This window comes from Diabrotica virgifera, chromosome 1 (genome assembly GCF_917563875.1).
Source record: "Diabrotica virgifera virgifera chromosome 1, PGI_DIABVI_V3a".
In the NCBI taxonomy this organism is placed as follows: domain Eukaryota; kingdom Metazoa; phylum Arthropoda; class Insecta; order Coleoptera; family Chrysomelidae; genus Diabrotica; species Diabrotica virgifera.
In genome coordinates, this window is record NC_065443.1 from 262,694,999 (window position 1) to 262,717,264 (window position 22,266).

Genomic DNA, 22,266 nt, shown 5'->3' on the forward strand with positions numbered 1-22,266 from the left:
CTTTGGAATTCGGGAAGGCCCAAAGTATGATGCCTGGGGAAATCGGAGAGAAGAGGATATGGGACTACTGATGAGGAGGAAAAACCTCCGAAACCAGTATAGACTCTTCCTGCACTCTCCGATTTAACCAGAGTATTATGCAGCTGCTGCATTTTCGTGTTGCAAAGAAATTGAAAATGTTTATACATTTTAATTCATTTACTCTTTTGTTGAGTACTAAGGAATCTTTCTTGTTAGAACTTTTACCACGCTGAGCAGATAGGTTGTGAATTATTTAAAATTCTCTCATCTTAATTTCCTCGGCATCCTGTATGATTTATAATTTTTGAAAATCTCGGGAGGTTGTAACCAAAGAAAGTATTCCACCTGTTGTCAATCTGGTGGTATGGGAACGATATTTATTGTCGTTTTCTGTGCTACTTCGATTGATGACTTGCTTTACCAATATGTTTCTTTCACACTTTATCTGCCCTAATACATACGTAATTTGAAAGATTTAGCAACTAACTTCAGGGTGTCAGTGTGCGCGTACTTCATACTGTCGTTTATATAAAAACTAACTCTCAACATTTTCCCAATCGCGCCTAAAGAAGTATAACTTCAAGAACCAAAATTAGTACGTTGTCTGCTATTTATAATTTACTCTTTTAGACAACATACTAATTCTGATTTTTTGTCATTTGTAGCATTTAGTTTACTGGTACCGAGACCTGATGATGCTGTGCACATTATAGACAGCGAAACCGGGTGTCCGGATTAAATAATAAATTTATTGTGAGTACGTCTCTTATTTTATTTCAAAAAATATTTCAATCAAAGGGACGGGTTTACGTTAATGAAATAGTTTGATTAAATAAATAAGAATATAAATAACATCCGTTATTGTTTGATTAGCTTATCGTAACCTTCAATCAAAAAAAGCAATGTTTCATTTGTTGTCCTTTACTAATTACGAAGACGTATTAGTGTGCCGAAACGCAAACGAACTGCAACAGTGCTTCGTAGTGTTGTACTTTAGTGTTTAATCGGGAGTTTCCCATGCCGAACCTATGACGTCACCCACGGGAACATCTTCCGGTCAGACAATGGTGAGCATGTCCGGTTTGAGGAGATGTCTCTCCCAGATGTCGATGTTGGCCTTCAAGGCTACCACTTCTGGAGAAGAGGCTTGGTCCCATACTTGGTCAAGGTATTTATGTCTTTTAAATTAGATAAATAACACATTTATTACGAATACTACTATTGATACACTAGTATCTATTACCTGGTTTTTATGATACTTACCAGCTGTCTTGATGGCAATAACAATTATTAATGGATAATTCAACATTTACAGTTGAGTCCGCGAGTCCTTACCCGTGCGTCATTAATACCTGGCGAGATAAAACACATACTTTTTATCTAGCATCATTCTCTTCCACGCATGAAACTAACCAGCTGCCGCCTGTTTGTTATTTTTATGAACGATCTAGACTCAGTGTATTGAAAAGAGATAGGTACAAAGAAAGACGGTTGGGGATATTTTCACATATTTTTAAATACAATTTCTGACGTTTTGGTTTGTTTACTTTTGTGGCTGTCAGATTGTTGAATTTTTTGCTGTTATTTTGTCGAATTTTTGCATTTTGGAGTTTTTTTTTTATAGTATACAAACAGTTGTTTTCACAGCTAATTTTATATTAGAGTTAGAAATTTTACGACAAGTTTATGATATTTTACGATAAATTTTGACAACGTACAAATAACCTCATTGTTAGAGATGGGAAAAACCTACCGGTTATAACCTAAAACCGGTTTTTTCCTTGGCAATGATCGGTTTTCCGGTTGATTTTTTGTCCCGGTTATAACCGGTTTTTTCTTTTTAAAGTAATAACCGGTGAAAAACCGGATTAGTGAAAAAAATACTGAATTCAGAGTAAAATGGGAAAATTGTTTGCTCCCCGCGCGTAAATAAGAAATTTTCAGCTGACTGAAACCGATTTCACAACACTGATGACTGATTTCTATACTGATATAAGACTGATATCGATTCGAATGGAGTACAGAAAACTAACGCCCACCGTAAATGTATCCTATTGGGTATTGTCTATGAATAAAAAAACCGAACACCGGTTTATGGAATAACCGGTATTTTTGACCGGTTATAACCGCGAGGTTAAACCGTAAGTAGAAAAAACCGGTATAAACGAAAACCGGTGTTTTGTCAAAAACAGCCATCTCTACTCATTGTTAACACAGTTAAGGAATGCTTGTGTTTAATGTTCCGCCAAAGTGAATAAAATACCAAAAATAAAATATGTTATCGAATTTTTTATAAATTGTTTATTTATTTATTAGTCAATGATAATAAAAAAATTTATTAAGCTACTTCAAATGTAGCTGTAATTATGCACCAAAATTTTAAAGCAAAACTTAAATTTGACATTCTATTTATTTGATAACGTCAAATTTTATACTATAACGCGTGATCGGAATAATACCCACTTTCTGTCACTTAGACCGTCTACACATGGGTCGATCGAAGACACGTCTCGAAGTTCGCGCGTCTTGCTCGTCTTGTACGAACCCTGCGTCACAAGCGATTGCCCTCCGCACACTAGTCGATTTTGTTTTTATAAATTAACGCATATTTTATATAGTAACCAAAACGACTATTTCGATCTGTGAAGAGTACGGTATTATTACATTTTTATACAGTTGCATTATACAGTTGAGGGTATTTTTCTACTTCCTCAACGAATTTTATAATAAACACCTAGAAACAGAAGTTCAATGTTTTCAGAATTTTACATTACAAACAATATATTTCCACAAAGCTAATAGTACTACAATCAAAGAACATAACATTCACCGATCTTTAAAAAGACTAAAATTTAATTTAGGGCAAGAACCAACAAAAACGAAGCAAACAAATAAAATAATGACTAAACGTGCATCTCACTCGAACTTTCTCGTTCGCTTCAGATCGCACGGAACGAGAGTCGTACAAGACGAGGAGATTTGCAATCCTAAACGCTCCGTGTACGGAACTCAATGCCACAACGAAGGAACTTTAGGCCGTCCGCACATGAGTCGATCGAAAACAGGTCTCGAGGTTCGCGCGTCTTGCTCGTCTTGTACGAACCCTGCGGCACAAGCGATTGCTCTCCGCACACTAGTCGATTCAGTTTGCTCACATCTTTTTTATTTATCAACCCAAACGACTATTTAGATCTGTAAAAAGTACGGTATTGTTACATTTTTAGTATCATTTGTATACAATGAGCATTATACAATTGAGGGTTCTATTTCCCCAAAGAATTTTATAAAAAACACCTAGAAACAAAAGTTCAATGTTTTCAGAATTTTATATTACAAACAATATATTTCCACAAAGTTAGTAGGTAGTACTACAATCAATGAACATAACATGCACCGATCTTTAAATAAAAGTAAAATTTCATTCAGCGCAAAAAAACAACAAGAAACGAAGGAAACAAATAAAATAAACTACCTATTATGACTAAAAACGTGCGTCTCACTCGAACTTTCTCGTGCACTATGGATCTCAAGAGACGAGAGTCGTACAAGACGAGGAGATTTTGCAATCGTAAACGCCTCGTGTACGGAGCCCAATGCCACAACGAAGGGACTTGAGTGGCAGGGAGAGATCTACGCGATTTGAATCGAGCCGAGTGCTTCGAGCGTCGCTCCATGTGCGGACGGCCTTACTGTTGCGTTTAGTAAATTTCCGACTTATTTCGTATGCTTTAAATGATGATGCACAGGTAAAGACTCGGGGACTCAACTATATATACTATTTTTTTAGGCGGTGGTCTCCACTATATTATGCCAGACGTAACGTTACTCGTTACGTCGCCTCTGTATGTTTATACAGCAGTTACACGCTGCGTTCAGCCATTGTTCAGCGTACAATAACATTATTTATTAATATGTATGCGTACAGACGTGACGTATGGCGTAAAGCTATAGAAGTGTACGCATCGCTTATTGATCTTAGGTGGTGGTGTCCAATAAACCCCATACGCCGCGTTTATCGTTAGGGCCCGTCCATAGTGCACACTGGTTTCCGAAGTTAGCGCCGAGTTCTTGTGAAAATAATCCTTCGTATTTAAACGAGACTGTCCAAAGTGCACCTGCACGCTCTTATTAGGATTATTCACACACGGACTCGGTTTTCTGACTGGGAAACCAGCGTACACTATTGACGCGCTCACTATTACACTCACACGCACTCACAGCGTGCACTATTACAGCTATTACGCAGTACGTCACGTCTGTATGCTTATACAGCAGTTGAGTGCTGTGTTCAAAGTGCAACAGAAGACGGCATCCGTCTGCAAATAATACAGACAACACGTATGGCGTAACGATATACGCGGCGTATGGCGTTTATTGGAGACCACAGCCTTATTCCTTTATGTGATTAGTTTGTAGTTACACAACATTAATAGTTATTTAACCAACAAGTGTATTAATAAGGGCGATTGACAATTGAGATATTTTACCGCGTGAGCGGCGCGAGCGCGTTAATGTTCGAGATTGTTAATCGCCATTTTAATTCACGAGTTCGTTACAAAACTTTTCCGTCGACCGTACTTTTCAGAAATAAAGATATATCCATCTTTTGATTTTTCAAATACACAGAATTTTAAACAATAAAGTAAATAATGACATACAATGACAGATAGTACTAACAGCGGCTATTTGATTTTAAATTTTTTAGTGGGAATATAAATAGGTATATGTTTGGTTACCTACACCACAGGTCACTGCCAATCACAGAGCGTTTAATTAATTTATTGAAGCAATGTATATTGTGTTGCCTATAAGGAAATAGTTCATTAATAGAAAATCATTCATTAATAGGGGTCATTAATCAATGATTTTGAGGGTGTTAAAATTGATCATAAATGGACGGTCGACGGAAAAGAAACATTAACGACCTTGTAAAAAATCGGTGATTTTGAAAATTGTACTGGATTTCTTCAGTATATTTGTTTGTACTGACGATCTTAAAAATGGTTTAGAAGCTTTTTGCCTACTGACGATACAAAAAGAGCGAAAACATTTTAATTTTTGTTAATTCTACAGCATTATTTATGTCTCTATTTCTCATTATTCCTTTGATTCCTTATCTCCATTCTAATGCTGGTCTTCCTCTCCTTTTTCTATTCAATGGAGCACAGTAAAACCCTGCTTGGCCATCGTTCATCTTTGATTCGCATTTCATGCCCGTACCATAAAAGTTGTTTGGATTCTTTTGTATCTACGGCATTGTAAATCCTTCCTACTTATCTTCTTATTTCTTCTTCTTCGGGATGTGATCAAGTCTGGATAATTGACACGCTCGTCTTAGATAGTCCATTCTTACTGCTTCCAGTGTTTTCTTTTCTTTCATTGACATTTGTCAACATTCAGGTCCGTACGTCAAAATTGGTTCTACAATTGCCTTGTAGATTGTCATTTTGTTCGTAAACTAATTTTAGGAGGCCAAAGTAACGAGTTTAGTGTTTGCATCACATTTCGGCCTTGATGTATTTTCTGTTGGATGTCTCGTTTCGATTTTCCTTCCTTATTTCTTCCTTCTTGGAACAGTGGAGACAAGCTCTGGAGGAAAAAGGTTTAAAACTTAGTAGGACAAAAACAGATTATTTGGAATGTTCATTTAAAGGTGGAGTTACTACAAATAAAATGGTATCTTTGGATGGTGAAATGATTGTGAAAAGCAATAGTTTTAAGTACCTAGGATCGGTATTACAGAGTAATGGAGAAATAGATGGAGATGCATGCAGTAGAATTAGGGCTGGATGGATGAAGTGGAAAGAAGCGAGTGGTATGTTGTGTGACAGAAAAATTCCAATGAAGCTGAAGGGAAAATTCTATAAAACAGCCATAAGACCGGCTATGATGCACGGAACTGAATGTTAGGCAGTGAAAAAGAAAAAGGAACAACGAATGCATGTGGCGGAAATGAGAATGCTTAGATGGATGAGTGGAGTGACAAAGAAGGATAAAATTAGAAATGAGTATATTAGGGGAAGTCTAGGTGTGGCACCAATTGATGCCAAAATGAGAGAGCATAGGTTAAGATGGTTTGGTCATGTTCAACGTCGAGATGTTGATCACCCAATACGAAGAATAGCTGAAGTGCAGATTCCTGGAAGGAGTAAGAGAGGAAGACCAAAGAATACTTGGGGGAGACGATAAGGCAGGACATGTTGGTAAAGGGGATTAACATTGATATGACCCAAGATAGAATTGTGTGGAGAAATGCAATTAGGGAAGCCGACCCCGCATAGGGATAAGGCAAAGATAATGATGATGATTTCTTCCTTGGTCTTGTTTATGTTGATTGTGAGTCTCCAAGTTTAATGTTCACTTTACAATCATAATATAATCCATGTCTTCCTCATCGTTTTCCATAATCACTTGATCATCTGCGAAGAAAAGATTTGTTATGCACGTTTTTACAAGTTCTATTACCGTTCCTGTGATTTTCTCTTCCAGTTATTTAATGCGTCCTGAATATAGATTTTGAATGGAGTTAGGGACAAAGAAGGTCCTTGTCTTAAACCTTTTGTGGCAGGAAATGTGTCTGAATTCTTCATTTTAACGTCACTTTTTGCACTTATGTACATGTTCGCTATAGCATCGATATATTATGCAGCACTTAGTCCAAATCAAGAAGTTCTTAATTTTTCTGGACGTGTTATTCCAAATAATATTCTTGGTAACACTAGATCTAACAAATTGTGCCTATCCGGGTGTACATTAGTAGACATTTACCAACGTAGTGCTGTAATGGTAAATAGCATTCTTCCTCTTCAGTTTGTATCTATGCCTGTGGATGTTGACAATCCCGTTGATGCACATAACTTTGTTGACTACTGCTCTGAATGTGCGGCTGTCATTCCCGCCCACTACTATATTGATATTATTCAGCTTCGATGCCCCTCAGTTCTTTTACCTTCTATCTTCACTTGTGAAATCGGCTGAATGTTTGTGAGTGTCAGTGAGTTTTAGTTGGTTAATCCTCATTTTTAAATACTAAAACTGTAGATGCCCTTTAGATCTGGATCATCATTAAAAATTCATATTTTATCACCTATACGTATATGTCAGATTATTTAGCGCCTGTTTAAAAGATTAATCATCTAAATTTCCACACATAAAACTTTTTCAAATTATTCATACCAGTTTTGTTGATAGACGTGAAATCAATCGTTTTACTATTTTACGCCTTAATGTTGATGTAAATAATTTCACTCTTTAACTTATCGTAGTAAACTTAACGCCCACAACAATGTACTTTGATACTCAAATTTTAAACTGCGAAAAAACGTTATCAGGAGATCGCGATTCCGGAACAGGAACGGAACAGGAAGTCTTAGTCTCTGTTTTAGCAACCAATTAACTAAAATAAGAGATCCAATAGACGAAGACGAAGTTCTTCTTCTTATTGCAATCTTAGATAGGAGAAATTCTTGCTATCTTATAGGACAGAGAAATAAAAATATTGGAAAAGAAATGAAAGACAGAATTTACAAAACAGTCATCAAGCCAATAATGACGTATGCGACAGAAATAGAACTCGAGACAGAAAGAACAAAAAGAGTGCTAGAAATAACAGAGGAAATCCCTTGGAACTAGCTATGGTAAGACACTATGGGGTAGAGCTAAAAGTACATACACGCGAAGGACTTACAAAGTGGAGAACATGAAGGACTGGGTAACAAAAGAACAATAGAGTGGAACGATCATAAAAGCGGAGTATTCTCAAAGAAGAGACAGTCATGTAGACACAAAATGCAGAAGAAGAAGAATAAAAGCAGCATTCAGTTGTGACTGAGGATAACACATTTTTTGCCACAATTTCGTTAATATTCCTTGTGTTTTACTAGATGCCGTAGTTTAAAATGTTGCACTACGTATGTCATTGAAGAATGTTATAACTTTTTCCATCGATATCATTATTTTATTTTAGACACTGTTTTATACCCGCAATAGTTATTTATGAAACACTTCGTGAAGTATGCTTTTTGCGAACGCACGCGATTTTTAGAGCACGAGCGACAACGGAGCGACTGCTATACATCACGTAAGTTCGCAAAAAGTACTTCACGCACAGTTTCATACAATATTTTATCTAGAATAAACAAATAAAAAAACTGTTACTCTTCGTCACTGCAATTCATTTCTATTCTACAATTTTTAGAACTTTGACATTTAAAAATCCTAACTAATTTCAAACCACAAAACTGTCAAAAATTTTGTTGTAAGTCATTGCTCATATTGTCATCACCATGACAACGCGAAAGTTAAGGATATTTGATTATATGAAAGTGTGCCGAAAAACCCATTGAAAGTGTGCGAAAAAGTAAATCCCATTTAAAATACATTGTTACTTCACGCACACCTTAAACCCTTTACGCACTGCTATCTATAATGACAGTTTTCACAAACTAAAAACTTATACATAATATGACATAGATAAAAAGAGTAGATAAAATAAATTTTTATGAAACAAAGTACCAATATCTATTAAACCGAACTACATATAGAGACATAACATTGTTTATTGCTATATGTAGATAAAACTTAACTGCAGTATCCACATAATGTATACATTTCTGGCAAATGTTTTGCATGCTGAGAACAGTATGTGTTTTAATAACTGTTTACACCTTAATGTATTTAAAACGTGACAGGTTTAAATAGTCTAAAACCAATGCCATAGCGCCCTTGTAATAATTTATTTGTACTTAATTGTTTTGTTTTATTTTCTGCTTTATCTATTAAATACAGTGCCGGAGTTACCTGTTTAAATAGTGTTAAATGCAATAACAAAATATTTAAAATGCCTCACATGCTATTACATATATTATCACCAAGAGATTGATATCTTCTTAGCCTTATATGGCTCACGTGAGGAATAGGCCTCTCGTAACTCCTTCCATCGGTTTCTATCCTGAGCAACAAATTTCCAATGTGTTCCAGCTACTCTTTTAATATCATCAACCCATCTCATATGTGGTGGGTTGATACAGGAAACCATAAAACTAAAAAGATAAAGAAACTGATTGTGAAACGCTTGGTTATAAAATATAAACACGATAAGGTGAAGAGTTAAAGGGGTGATACACACGCGAGTAAGTACGCGAACTTATGGCTCGACGACCTTTTTCGCGCGTGTATCACAGCAAGTACGCGTACTTTAAGCCTGCCGAGTAAGTACTCCGTCGATCCAACAAGTTTGAAATCTTACTCGTAACCCGTACGTGTATCACTGCCACGAGCCGCGAGCCTCGAGCCATCATGATATTGCGTTTAAAGTTACACTTATATTTTCACTAATTAAGGCAATTGCCTAGAAATTGCCAATTTCTTCTGCCTAGAAATAATTCAATCGCTTATTGTTGAAAGGAGACAAGTTACATTTTATAAGTTTTGAGAAAACCGTAAAACACTATTTTAAGCTATACTAAATTATTTTTGATTATTTGTTTTTGAGTAAACCTAATTATTTATATGCTGTTTTATCCTCCTGATGAAAATATTACCCTCTTATCTATGATATTTTGTTTGTTACCCACATTTTTCGATTTCGTCTTTTTTTATTAGTATTACAAATATATAACACGATAGGATACGACACGAAGTATATAATACGATAAAATTCCTAAATAGCACAAACCACCGACGGCGACTGCGATCTTTAAAACCGCGTACTTTAAGTCTGCCGTGTATCACCGACGGCGAGCCGAGTAAGTCCGCGATCTTTAAACCCGCGTACTTAAAGTTTGCGTGTGTATCACGCGCTTTATGGAATTGTTTTCCTCTAACACGTAAACTTTTGTCAAATAATATATCACTGGTCATTGACTTTCAGACCAATAATTTTTTTCTCACATAATTTTTTCAATCGATTATTTTTGAATGATTTTAACGTAGTAGTAAAGTGTTTCATCACGTGTTTAATTTTGTCCAATCAGATTATTGTTACAGCGAAAATATTCTACTGTACATTATTACAGTGGCAATAATTTTAAGTAGATTGTTTCTGTTTAATTGCAACCAGTTTTCTAGTTTTGACAACTGTGACATTGAAGAAAATATCCATAATACACTTTTAGTTCTGCATCTAATGTCAAATTGTCACCAGGAGGACACAAATCGGCAATTTTCAGCGCTCGAGTTTACTTCGGTAAGATTATTTCATGAATAAAACTATATTTATAAACAATTTTAAATCATATTTTATAATATCTCCGTCTAAATATTTGCTAAACTGTGCTGTTCACCAGTGGCGGCTCGTGACCTCAGTATGCGGGTAGGCTACACATATATTTCGGGTAGGCGACAAAAAATATCCTACAGTTTGTAATACATTTTGAGCCGTCTTGCAATACTAAATGTAATCTATGAGCGCAACAATGTGTAAAAATTGCCTTTGGAGCATCTACTTTAATTTTTGATTGTAATCCGTTTAAAGAGCCAGCCATTACACTTGCACCATCGTAAAATTGAGCAATTAATTTATTTTTGTAATCATATGGCTCAAGCACGTTTGAAATTAAACTATATACAGCGTCTGCAGATCTATTATCGCTAACATCAAAAAACCCTAAAAATCTTTCTGTTACCTGACCAACTTTGTTAACAAAACGGATTGTTAAAGTACACTGTGATTTTTCGGTTATATCAGTAGTATCGTCAGCTAGTATAGAAAAAAATTGATTTTCATTAATTTCTGTTGAAATTTCATTTTTTACGTAATAGGCAAGACAATTTATTAAATCATTTTGTATTGTTTTTGACAAACCCGTGAACACCCCTTCTATTTTTTAACATGATCCTGGATTTCCTGATCGCGTTTAACTACTAAATTAAAAATTTCTTTAAAATGACCCATGTTTGAAGAATTATGGCTCTCATCACGACCGCGAAATGTAAGTTCTTGTTTTGCTAAAAGAATTGTAACATCAATTTCTTCAACTTCTTCAATCTTTTTCAACTTCTTCATTATATATCTTATTAGATAGAGAAATATGTCCAGCGAAAGCACTGTCAGTAGTTTGTTTATTTTTTTCTAACCGTTTTAAATCTAAGCAATTGTTTAAATGTTCTTTCGAAGATTCATGTTTTTTTACACTAGCTGATAAATTTTTCAAATCTGAATATCCCTGACTCACCCAAACATTTTGCTTCAAATTTGAGAGCAACAGACAAGGCCAACAGAAAAGTGAATTTTTAAAATAACTTCCGCTTAACCATTTATGATTTTCATACCATATTGTTTTAAACGATCTCGAAAATGGTTGATTGTCTTTTGTCTTATCTGTGGATAAAATTGTTAAATTTTGTAAAGGCCGGCCCATTGAAATAATTACTAATCTTTCTTGATTTTGGCGCCTTGAAAAAGGCGTCTGGATCAAACTGCATATTACATCGTTTAAAATATTCATATTCGATGACTAAAGTTTTTCCACCAATAAAACTAACACACCTACGTTTCAACAACGTCAAATATTACCTACTTATTTTATTTATGTATCAAATAATAATTTACTATTCGAATAAATTGATAAGTTAACAATTAACCTCGCTTTAAATTTTTAATTATCTATATAATCTAATAACACATTATTCAGTTTTCATAAACAAATTTAAATGGTCCTACCTAGTTTTATTCAATACTTAACCTACTAATAACAGCCAAAATCAAAAAACAATTATTTTAAAACAGTTTCACAAGACACAAGAGAAGCAACTGATAAAATTTTGTAGGTCCGGCTATAAGACTCTGTGCCTATCCGCCCGTTCAAAATCGTAGAATAGGCTGCTCGCGTAAACAGAGAGAGATCGCACGTCAATTCGGTGTTGGCGTCGTTCTATTTCAGGCTACGTTCCCGAGTGCCTGACCAAGGAGAATATAGAATCTATGCAGTACTACTGATACTACAAGGAGCGTACAATAATTATAACTACGGAGAAAATTTTTTGGATATTTTTAAAAATAATTTGGATAATTTTTGCTATTTTATTGTAGATATTGTGTCAAAATTTATATAATTTATAGTAATTTATATTAATAATTTATATTATTGTACTACATTTGAAGAGGGTAGGCGGCGCCTACCTTGCCTACCCCGACGGGCCGCCCCTGCTGTTCACTTTGACAAGTTGAAAACTATGTGTCACAATAATTGGGATCAATGTATCTGAATGTTTTTATACATTAATACTAAGTAATAAAAAATAATCGGTCGAATATCACACGATAGTAAAAATAAATAGGAAAATAATGCTTCAATTTTCTTTCTTAAACTTGTTTCCAATCGGCAATAGTCACTCGAGCCCTCCGGGCTCTCCTGTCTATTGCCAGTTTTCGAAAAATTGTCACATTGTTGTCAATTTATTCTCACTTTTCTTCTCACGCCAATTCAATTAATTCTCACGTCAAAGTATCTGTTTTTTTTTGTTCGTGCGCTTTTTATTTTTTGAACTCTCTACCTACTTTACAGCTTAATTACCCGAAAAACGTAATGTTCCATGTTATATTGATAAACTAGAATCCTGAGAAACTTTAAAATCTATAAAACAGCGTTTTCAAAAAATATGCGAAAATAGTTGAATTTTTACTGCTACCCTACTAGGGATTTTTTTTCACTTCTCCATGGTCTGTTAAGGTTCTAATATGGGATATATTCTTTATTTTATTATATATAATTATATCAGCTATTTTTTTCGACTTGTTAGGTGGTATCGTTATCAATAAATTTTTACCCAAATGTTGTCTTTAATCAAATTTTGATAACAAGCTAAATATCATGTATAAATAACATAGTTTATCCCTTAGATGACATCAACAAATAATGTTTTTTATTCTTGGTTCACCTACAATTATGCCAATTTCAAATGTTGAAATGGTTGCTGGTGTGAGCACATATTATTTTTGTAGGGTAATAAGTCTACTACTCAAAATCTTATTATTCAATTTTATTTATTTAAAAATTGTAAAATTTGGGCGACCGCTTTCGATGTTTAAAAGTCATACATCATCCTCAGGCCCTTAAGGAACTAAGATATCAGTAAAGAAAATGACAGTTCTTCACTGCCTTTAGGTGGTACACACTTATTGAGATAGTGGTAAATTGAAAATTAGAAAATTAGTCCTTCTAGTCACTGTTTAAAGATTTTTTTGAAACCAAAAAACAGCTAAAACAAATCGAGAGCGGGACAAATTATAAGCAAAATTTGTTATATAATGTTATTAATAAATCAATACTTTTTGAGTTATTAAAGATCAAATATTTTAATTTGTGTGAAAGAAAATGTATGCTTTAAAGCGATTTTTCATAAATAACTCAAAAACTGTAAGTTTTTGCAAAAAAGTTTTCATCACTAAAATTGAAGCTAATAAAAATTATAATATATTGCTTACTTGAAAAACCCTTTAATGTTAATTTAAAGTAAATTATTGGTAATTAAATGAATATTTTTTTCTGCGACTGTTCAAATCTAAGGATTCAAGCTTAAATAACGGGAAAGAGATGCATCTTATAACACTTAGGTACTAAATACTTGTCAAAGTACTTAGAAATACCTATCAAAAATGAGCTCCAGAAAAAGTTGATAGCATCAAAATCCGCTCACCAATTTTCGTGAAAATGAATGGAGATTTACCGAAATTGAAGGTCATAGTTGATTTTTACCTTCAGTGACTGCACTATAGAAAGAAAATGGCAATTCAATAATTGAGATGCGCATATTTTGCGAGCTCATAAATTATTAAACGATATCTAGTCCTCAAATAATTAATTTAAATTATTTTAAGTACAACTCTCTCTTAAGCCGGGAATATGGGATGGTTTTCTTGCGAAGGGGTTGTAGCTCAATAATCGAAAGGCGCGTGATTTAAGAGTTTATTCTTAGAATATAAGCTATACGAATTAAACTACTATTAACTTTTTTGTAAAAACTTACAGTTTTTCAGTGATTTACGAAAAACCGCTTCAAAACATGCATTTTTTTCACGAATAATTAAAATTTTTGATCTTTAATATCTTAAAAAGTATTTACTTATTTTAATAACTTTATATAATAAATTTTGCTTATAATTTGTTCTTTTATAGATTTGTGCAGTTATTTTTTATAAAATAATTTTCACCCCCGAGAAGGGGCGGTATCCACCCTCAGAGTAAAGGCGCAAGGTGGTACCATGTCACCTTTGTTTCTTGAGGTATCATCTAACCACTGACCAATTTTCGTGAAAATCGATGAAGGTTCACTGAAATTGAAGGTAATCGTTGATTTTTACCTTCAGTGACTGCACTATACAAAATAAATTGCAATTTACTGATCTAAATGCGCGTAATTTGGAAGCTTATAAATTATTAAATGATATGTAGTAGCCAAATAATTAATTTAATGCATTTAAGTACAACTTTCTCTTAAGCCGGGAAGATAGGGTGGTTTTCTTGCGAAGGGGTTGTAGCTCAATAATCGAAATGCACGTGATTTAAAAGTTTATTCTTAGAGTATATAAGCTATAGGAATTATATCCGCAATACGATATATTTTAAGTTTTCTCAGCATTTTTCTGTTAAGTTAAATCACTTAAAGGGTTGTTTGGGGGTGAAGGGGATGAGCTCAAATGTCGAAACTATATAATTTCAAGAGCTCATAAATAGCTCGTAATTCTGCCGCAAAAACCGATTCAATATTCCTATTTTTAAGTAGTGGGGGGCTGACTCAGCCCCCACCCCCACTAAAGTATTAAATTCCTGCTCAGTGGAACGAGCTCAAAATTTTTAGTTTGCGGAATATGAAAGCTCATAAATAGCTCATAAATCAGGGCTATTTGTTTTTTAATTTTTGCAAGTGGGGGGGGGGGCAGCTCAACATGGGTAATATTTATAAACACATTAAGATGATTTCACTTTAATGTAATTAAATACATGTCTTCCCCCTTTTTAGTGTTGTTTAATATTTAAAAATGTTAATGTTAATGTAATTTTCAAACACAAAAAAGGGGGAAGACATGCATTTAATTACATTAAAGTGAAATCATCTTATATGTGTTTATAAATATACCTGTAATCGTGTGTATATTTTTTAGATGTATTGTCGGTCTCAAAAAAAAAATCTTTAAAATGTGACTAGAAGGAGAGGGCTAATTTTCAATTTACCACTATCTCAATAAGTATGTACCACCTAAAGGTTATGAAGGACTGTCATTTTCTGTACTGATATCTTAATTTCTTAAGTGCCTGAGAATGATGTATAACTTTTAAACATCAAAACCGGTCGCCTAACTTTTACAATTTTTAAATAAATAAAATCGAATAATAAGATTGTGAGTAGTAGACTTATTACCCTACATAAATATGGCAATTTCCTTAATCTTCCTCTATGACTATTACGTCAGTTATAACAATCTCGTTGAGTAAGAGCAGTAACTGACTTTTCACTTCTATTTTGAATGGAATTTTCCCAAATCCTTGTATTTGAGTTCACCATTAATATATTTATGAAGGATTTTTTCAGATTACGACTAACCTATTGACCTTTTAAACAGATCGACGTTTAATTTTAACTAGGGATATATTTAAACTTGGCGTGAATAATAAGATAAAAATTAAGTTAGAGATGGACGATCAGTGACTAATGGGAACAAATTGGATCTGATTTAGTTTAGTGAATTCAATCTATTTATTTTATATAAAGCCTAAAGACAGGGAGGAGTATTTCAAAGAACTATTTCTCGCATAAAATATTAATTGACATCTTGATTTCTTCGCTATCTAGCCTAAAAAAAATCTAAAAACTGATGTTACATCCTTGTAGCATTCAATTCTCTTTAAAAGATCTTGAGTAATATTGTCGCATATAACATTAAAGACTTCAATTCTGAATCTCTCTTGCCCATTTAAAATCGTTTCACTTTCATCAGCTTCATCGAAAAATGTTTTTCTTTTCTTTGTTCTTTGAAGGTCAGCTGTATAGTAGATGTTTGAGATACCCTCGCCTTCGCAAAAGAAAGTTTTCGCTTCTTGTTCAATTTCGCTAAACTTAATGTTGTTCTGAAGCTATTTCATTGTGGCATTCGCTAAACTTACACGTTTCCAACAAAGCTCAAAAGAGATGTCATTAATTCTACTCCAATTAACACGTTCAAATCCACAGTTTCTAACGTTTTGCTTGTTGCATTCACTCGTTCCAAAATTCTTGCCCAAATCAGTGTCAATAGAACTGTATCAAAGGTATCCATTTTATTGTGCAGTGTCTTGGCTTCATTTCTAACTGCTGATTTTTCATCTCTATTATTGTTTAGCTGGAAAAAATATGTTTGATGGATCCGTGTTCACGATCCAATTGATACGGATCCGAATTGGATCCGGATCCAATTGACACGTTCAAATCCACAGTTTCTAACGTTTTGCTTGTTGCATTCACTCGTTCCAAAATTCTTGCCCAAATCAGTGTCAATAGAACTGTATCAAAGGTATCCATTTTATTGTGCAGTGTCTTGGCTTCATTTCTAACTGCTGATTTTTCATCTCTATTATTGTTTAGCTGGAAAAAATATGTTTGATGGATACGTAGTTTTTAAGTAATGCATTTACAGCGTCAAATCGGGCGGACCATCTAGTTTCAATTAATCTTTTTACACAACATTTGCCGCTTTATTTCAGTAAATTCCACCTTTGAGGAGAAGCCGAAAAAAAAACGTGTAGATACTTTGAACAGTGCTGAAATAACCAGTTGCTTCCAAGCTGGATTCACATGCAAAATTCACTGCTAGATATAGAGAATGATTCGCACATGGGACATTAATAGCGGTTGATGATAATACTCGTATTCTTGCTTGAAGCCCTGTGTGTATTGGTGTGTGTTCTTCAGTGCCTGACAAAAATCCATTTAAAAAAAATTTAACAAAATATTCTACAATTTCACTATTAGGTCGTTTTGAAACAGTAGTATGTATTGTTTCGGTGTTGGCATTTTCGTGTAATGTATTCTTTATCTATATAATATATTATACTAAATGATATTTATTTTATTATGTAGGTATAATATCTATCTGCCGCCGCTCGCTGTTATAACAGAGTTTCTTTCTTTAGATAATTACCTATTGCCCATTTACCGTTGGCTGTGAGTGGCCACTGTATAATGCCAAATTGAAATTTTTGTAATCGCTTTACTTTTGAATATTTGAAATAGTGTGTACCTATTGTTTCGGTATTGGTATTTTCGAGTATAATCTATTCTTTATCTATAAATTAGATTTATGTATATCTATTTTACTGAAACAAATATTGTCTCAGAAACTAAAAAAACTCCGTTTATGCGATTATTTTTGATACAATTCGAGACTTAGCTAAATCTGACAACTTTCTGTAATTTTTGGAAAAAGGCCCCGCCATAAACACTGAAACGGGGCCCCTGTGGGACTAGGCTACGCCACTGTGTATAGGCGTGAATAGAATTAACAAGAGAGTGTAGGCGTTTGCAGTGTATTAGCCTATCTGCGTATGAGATTATTTTCGGAAAATATGTAGATTATTTAGCTAAATCTGACAACTTTCTGTAATTTTTGGAAAAAGGCCCCGCCATAAACACTGACACGGGGCCCCTGTGGGACTAGGCTACGTCACTGTGTATAGGCGTGAATAGAAATAACAAGAGAGTGTAGGCGTTTGCAGTGTATTAGCCTATCTGCGTATGAAATTATTTTCGGAAATATGTAGATTATTTAGCGATTTTATTTTTTTATAACTAAAAGGAACGGGCCCTTAGGGCCCCCGGGGCCCAGGCCCCTGGGCGCCCGCCCCAAGCGCCCAATGGATAAACCAGCACTGCAATACCAGTATAAAAAATTAGCCGTTTCGGCTACATCGAGATGACAATAAGTCGATGTTACAAATTTAAGTGTAATTAAACCAAAATGGAGTCTTCATCTTGGCTTCAAACTAATGGTTATGTTGAAGACAGTATGAAACGGACTCCCTGTTGAAGCCATGATGAAGACTCCATTTTGTTTTAATTACACTTAAATCTTGTAACATCGTCTTATTGTCAATCTCGATGTAGCCGAAATGGCTAATTTTTTATACGGGTAAGGTCATTCGACCTACCACAGTAGCTAGTTTCAACTACTTTGGATGTGGAACTTTAACCTGATGATGGACTGATTAGTCCGAAAACGTTTGTTTGTTTCGTACCAGTGATGTACCCACTTTAAGTCCAACTTGGATCTTTTTAGAAAAAATTTTAAATAAATTATATACCATCTACAAAGGAAGATTTTTTACTTCTTTAGTAATTTATTTTTAACGTTTTATTAAGGAATTGTATATGATATTATGTGTATTAGTTATATTCCAAAACGTACAACACCGAATTGCATATAAGAGAAAGTGGGGGAATGGTGCGCAGGGGGTAATTGTGCGCTTCATTGTATTTCAAATTCCGAGGCTGATTTTAAGAACTCACAAGTCCTACACCTTTTGGATGATATCGTGAACGGTTGATGCCATTATCTTCGGTCGACTGTTGCACGTGGACCAAGTGAGATCCGATTATTGAAAATCGCAAGAATTCTTTTAGTTTTTCTGCTCCAAAAATTAAGACGCTACGTTCGTAAGTTTTATTAAGTTGCTTTAAGCTTACTATTGATTTAAATCATGTTGTTTTCCGTACATTTTGGTGCATCTGTTGGTTTATATGGTTTAGTAGTTTTTTGTTTGTGACGACGTTTTCTATTTAAGGCGTCAAGGGGGTAATAGTGCGCAGGAATGCGCATGATTCCCCCACAAACAATGAAGTGGTAAATAATAAAGTTACTATTTTCCTTTCCAGAGACCACAAAACTACACTAGAAAATCTACGATTCGAAACTAACGAAGATTTACAAAATCCTCTGTATACAATCAGAATTGACGGCAGAAAAATGAGAGAAACGATAAGAGCTTTCGACATTTAAGATCGACTTCAAGAAAAAGACGAACGGGTTTATGTACCTAAAGGAGCTACAAATGTAGGCTCTCTGTTGATGGTGGAAGAACTATCATGGCCGTTTATTGCATTAGTGCTGGAAAAAATTATATTCCACTCATGTTGATCTATCACGAGTTAAACTAGAATTTAAAAGAAAATCTCGAACAATCGAAAAATCTTACAAGCTCACCAATGAAGATAAAATTGGAGAACGCCAAGGAAAAAAGATGATTAAGGGACGTGAATCTCAAGAGAAAGGAGGAACAGAAAACAGCAAGAAAGGTAACTGTTCAAAAATGATTTGTTAAAAAATCACTAGATATTTCGCCAGACAAAAAAAAACTTGAAGGCAAACAAAACAAGAAGAAAGTGCAAAAGAAGCTAACACCTGAGTAGTGTCTGATGTAACAGACACTGATGTGTCAGATATTAGGTATCGATGAAGACAAATTATATGATATAAAATTAAGTTTCATTCCACCACCAGAAAACCAGCTGCACCTAGGGACATGTTGTATTTGTAGGAAAACAGAAAAGAACAATATTTAAAGAATTTTATAAAAACATTATTTAGTGCGCACCATTTACCAATCCGTGCGCATGATTACCTTCATGGATGGGAAATCGTGCGCAAAGGTACTTCTTTTCGTTTTTTAATATTTTGCTTTAGTACTTTGTATTTCTCTAAAACCTATTTTAAATATTCAAAGTAGAATAATTAGAGCTTACTGTAACATACTAGTCGTTATGATGGATTTAAAGAATTTACAACAGAATCGATTTCTGCTTAAGTGCGCACCATTCCCCCACTTTCCCTTACATATATATTCTCATCCCATCCCATTACAGACAGGAAGGGTAGCTTTTTTAGAACGCATTATCACTTTGATCTCTTTTCAATAATAACGGCTTAACACAATATCTTCAACACAATGTAAACAAGTTTTTGCAAAGAACAAAATTGCAAAGTTAGTTTTTGTAAAAGAATATAAATAGCATTTATTCCAACTGGGCTCTTTGCCCACTTGGCAAACGTACATTAAAGAGGTAATAAAAAAGGGTTGGCAAATTCATCGAAAAAAATGATGTTTTAGTTGTGTCTACCGCATGAAAAGAAACATGTCCAGTCTGTATTGTAATAAAAGAAATGACGTTAAACGACAGCTGCTTTGATATTATTTTATCTACATGAACGAAAGATTCGGTTTAACAACGGTTTAACCAATGATGTGGTTTGCAGATAATTTTTGTAAAATTATATATACCTTATATACACATACAGACTGTCTATACAGCTAACTAAAACACTTTTACAATCTGGTAATCTGATATACAATTTAAATTTTTTCGGCGAAAATCACAGGGTTATAAATTTGGGCTACATGATGGATTCTAAAAATTATCATTGATTATAAAAATGTATACCATTTTTATTCAATTGCAATGCGAAGGCAAAACAATCTTATTTTTCACTTAGAATACGGAGCGCAGTCCAGCACTCTGAATCGACGATTTTCGACTCTTATTGGAGTCTCATCGGAGAGACGTAGGCCTGCTGCTCCATACTATAAGTGACCAACACCGAGAGCTCACCGAGAGAGCAGCAGGCCTACGTCTCTCCGATGAGACTCCAATAAGAGTCGAAAATCGTCGATTCAGAGTGCTGGACTGCGCTCCGTATTCTAAGTGAAAAAAAAATGGAAAAATAAGATTGTTTTGCCTTCGCATTGCAACTGAATAAAAATGGTATACATTTTTATTTTTATATTAGTATTATTCCTATAGAGTAACTAGGTCCATTTTCTGTTGGAACTTTACCAAGCTGCAGACGGGGGTTGTGAATTGCATAGTGTAGAATTCCTTCCCATTTGTCTTCACTGCAGCATCCATCTGGCTTGTATATTGTAGAAGCCTTGGAGGTGTCTCCAGGAAAATGGACCAATAAGTTTTCAATTTAAAAATCTTTTAGTAATATTTTTAATATTTTTCAATATTATTAATGTCGCTATTAGGATTGAAAACTTTACCTTACCTTTCATTTGCCAGATGACGCTAGTCACCTAATCAATTCACGTCAGTTGCGGTGTGGGGGATAAACTCTCGGTGTTGGTCACTTAGAGTATGGAGCAGCAGGTCTACGTCTCTTCGATGAGACTCCAATAAGAGTCGAAAATCGTCAGAGTGCTGGACTGCGCTCCGTATTCTAAGTGAAAAATAAGATTGTTTTGCCTTCGCATTGCAACTGAATAAAAATGGTATACATTTTTATTTTTATATTAGTGTAGGATTGTAAATATTTTATCTTAATTTTTAAGATACCCTGTATATAATATTTCTTAATTATTAGTACGAGAACGGGATAGAGTCTCACACATATGTACCTACGTTGGCACAGATGGGTGGAACGAATTGGGGATTACGGCGACGGTAGCGGACTACTTTTAATATTTGTATTATTGGGTTATTGGAAGATGTCGGTATATGCTTTGAACCAATTTTAATTGGGTTGTTTCACAGGAAAAATGAGATTAGCCTAAGACGGTTTGTTTTAGCGTAGGGAAAGAGGACGAATGCATTCAGTCGATTCTAACATCTTAAACGCGACAGATCTGTTGTTAGGTTAAGAGATAATACTTAGACGGGTATTATATTGATTAGACGCAAATTATCTATAAAGACATTTCCCTTTTGTAAGAGTAAGAACACGTAAGATTTTTGGTCGCAAATTACACAAGCACTTTTACATTTCGTTAATTTAATGGTATCAATAATTTAGTCATCTATTTTATTAATTAAAACTAATAAACATCAAACGGACTTTTATTACGATCGTCTTTAAAGAAAACCTACATTAGTATATAAGATTACTCCTATAGAGTAACTAGGTCCATTTTCCGTTGGAACTTTACCAAGCTGCAGACGTGGGTTGTGAATTGCATAGTGTAGAATTCCTTCCCTTTTGTCTTCACTGCAGCATCCATCTGGTTTGCATATTGTAGAAGCCTTGGAGGTGTCACCAGGGAAATGGACCAATAAGTTTTCAATTTAAAAATCTTTTAGTAATATTTTTAATATTTTTCAATATTATTAATGTCGCTATTAAGATTGAGAACTTTACCTTACCTATCATTAATTATTTCATATTTTCTTTCGTAATGTGTACGATTTTACATCGGGTGTACTTATATAGGTACAGATATACTGTGCCAATATACAGAAGTTAAAAAAAATAAAGATATACTTGCCATATTTGCCTTTGCA

At 34.3% G+C, this 22,266-nt stretch overlaps 1 protein-coding gene across 8 annotated transcripts in view; it reads left to right on the plus strand.

Annotated features, from left to right (window-relative positions):
• The window catches only part of LOC114329438 (G protein-activated inward rectifier potassium channel 3), a 273,370-nt gene that overhangs the window by 154,123 nt on the left and 96,981 nt on the right, over positions 1-22,266 (plus strand). For 7 of the 8 annotated variants that reach the window (XM_028278549.2, XM_028278553.2, XM_050649641.1 and 4 more), the window contains one exon: positions 895-1,189. The exons of the other annotated variant lie outside the window; for it this stretch is intronic. In XM_028278549.2, the coding sequence (XP_028134350.1) occupies positions 1,050-1,189 (140 nt within the window). In that variant the 5' untranslated portion in view covers positions 895-1,049. The remainder of the gene's footprint in view (positions 1-894; positions 1,190-22,266) is intronic. 8 annotated transcript variants of the gene reach the window in all.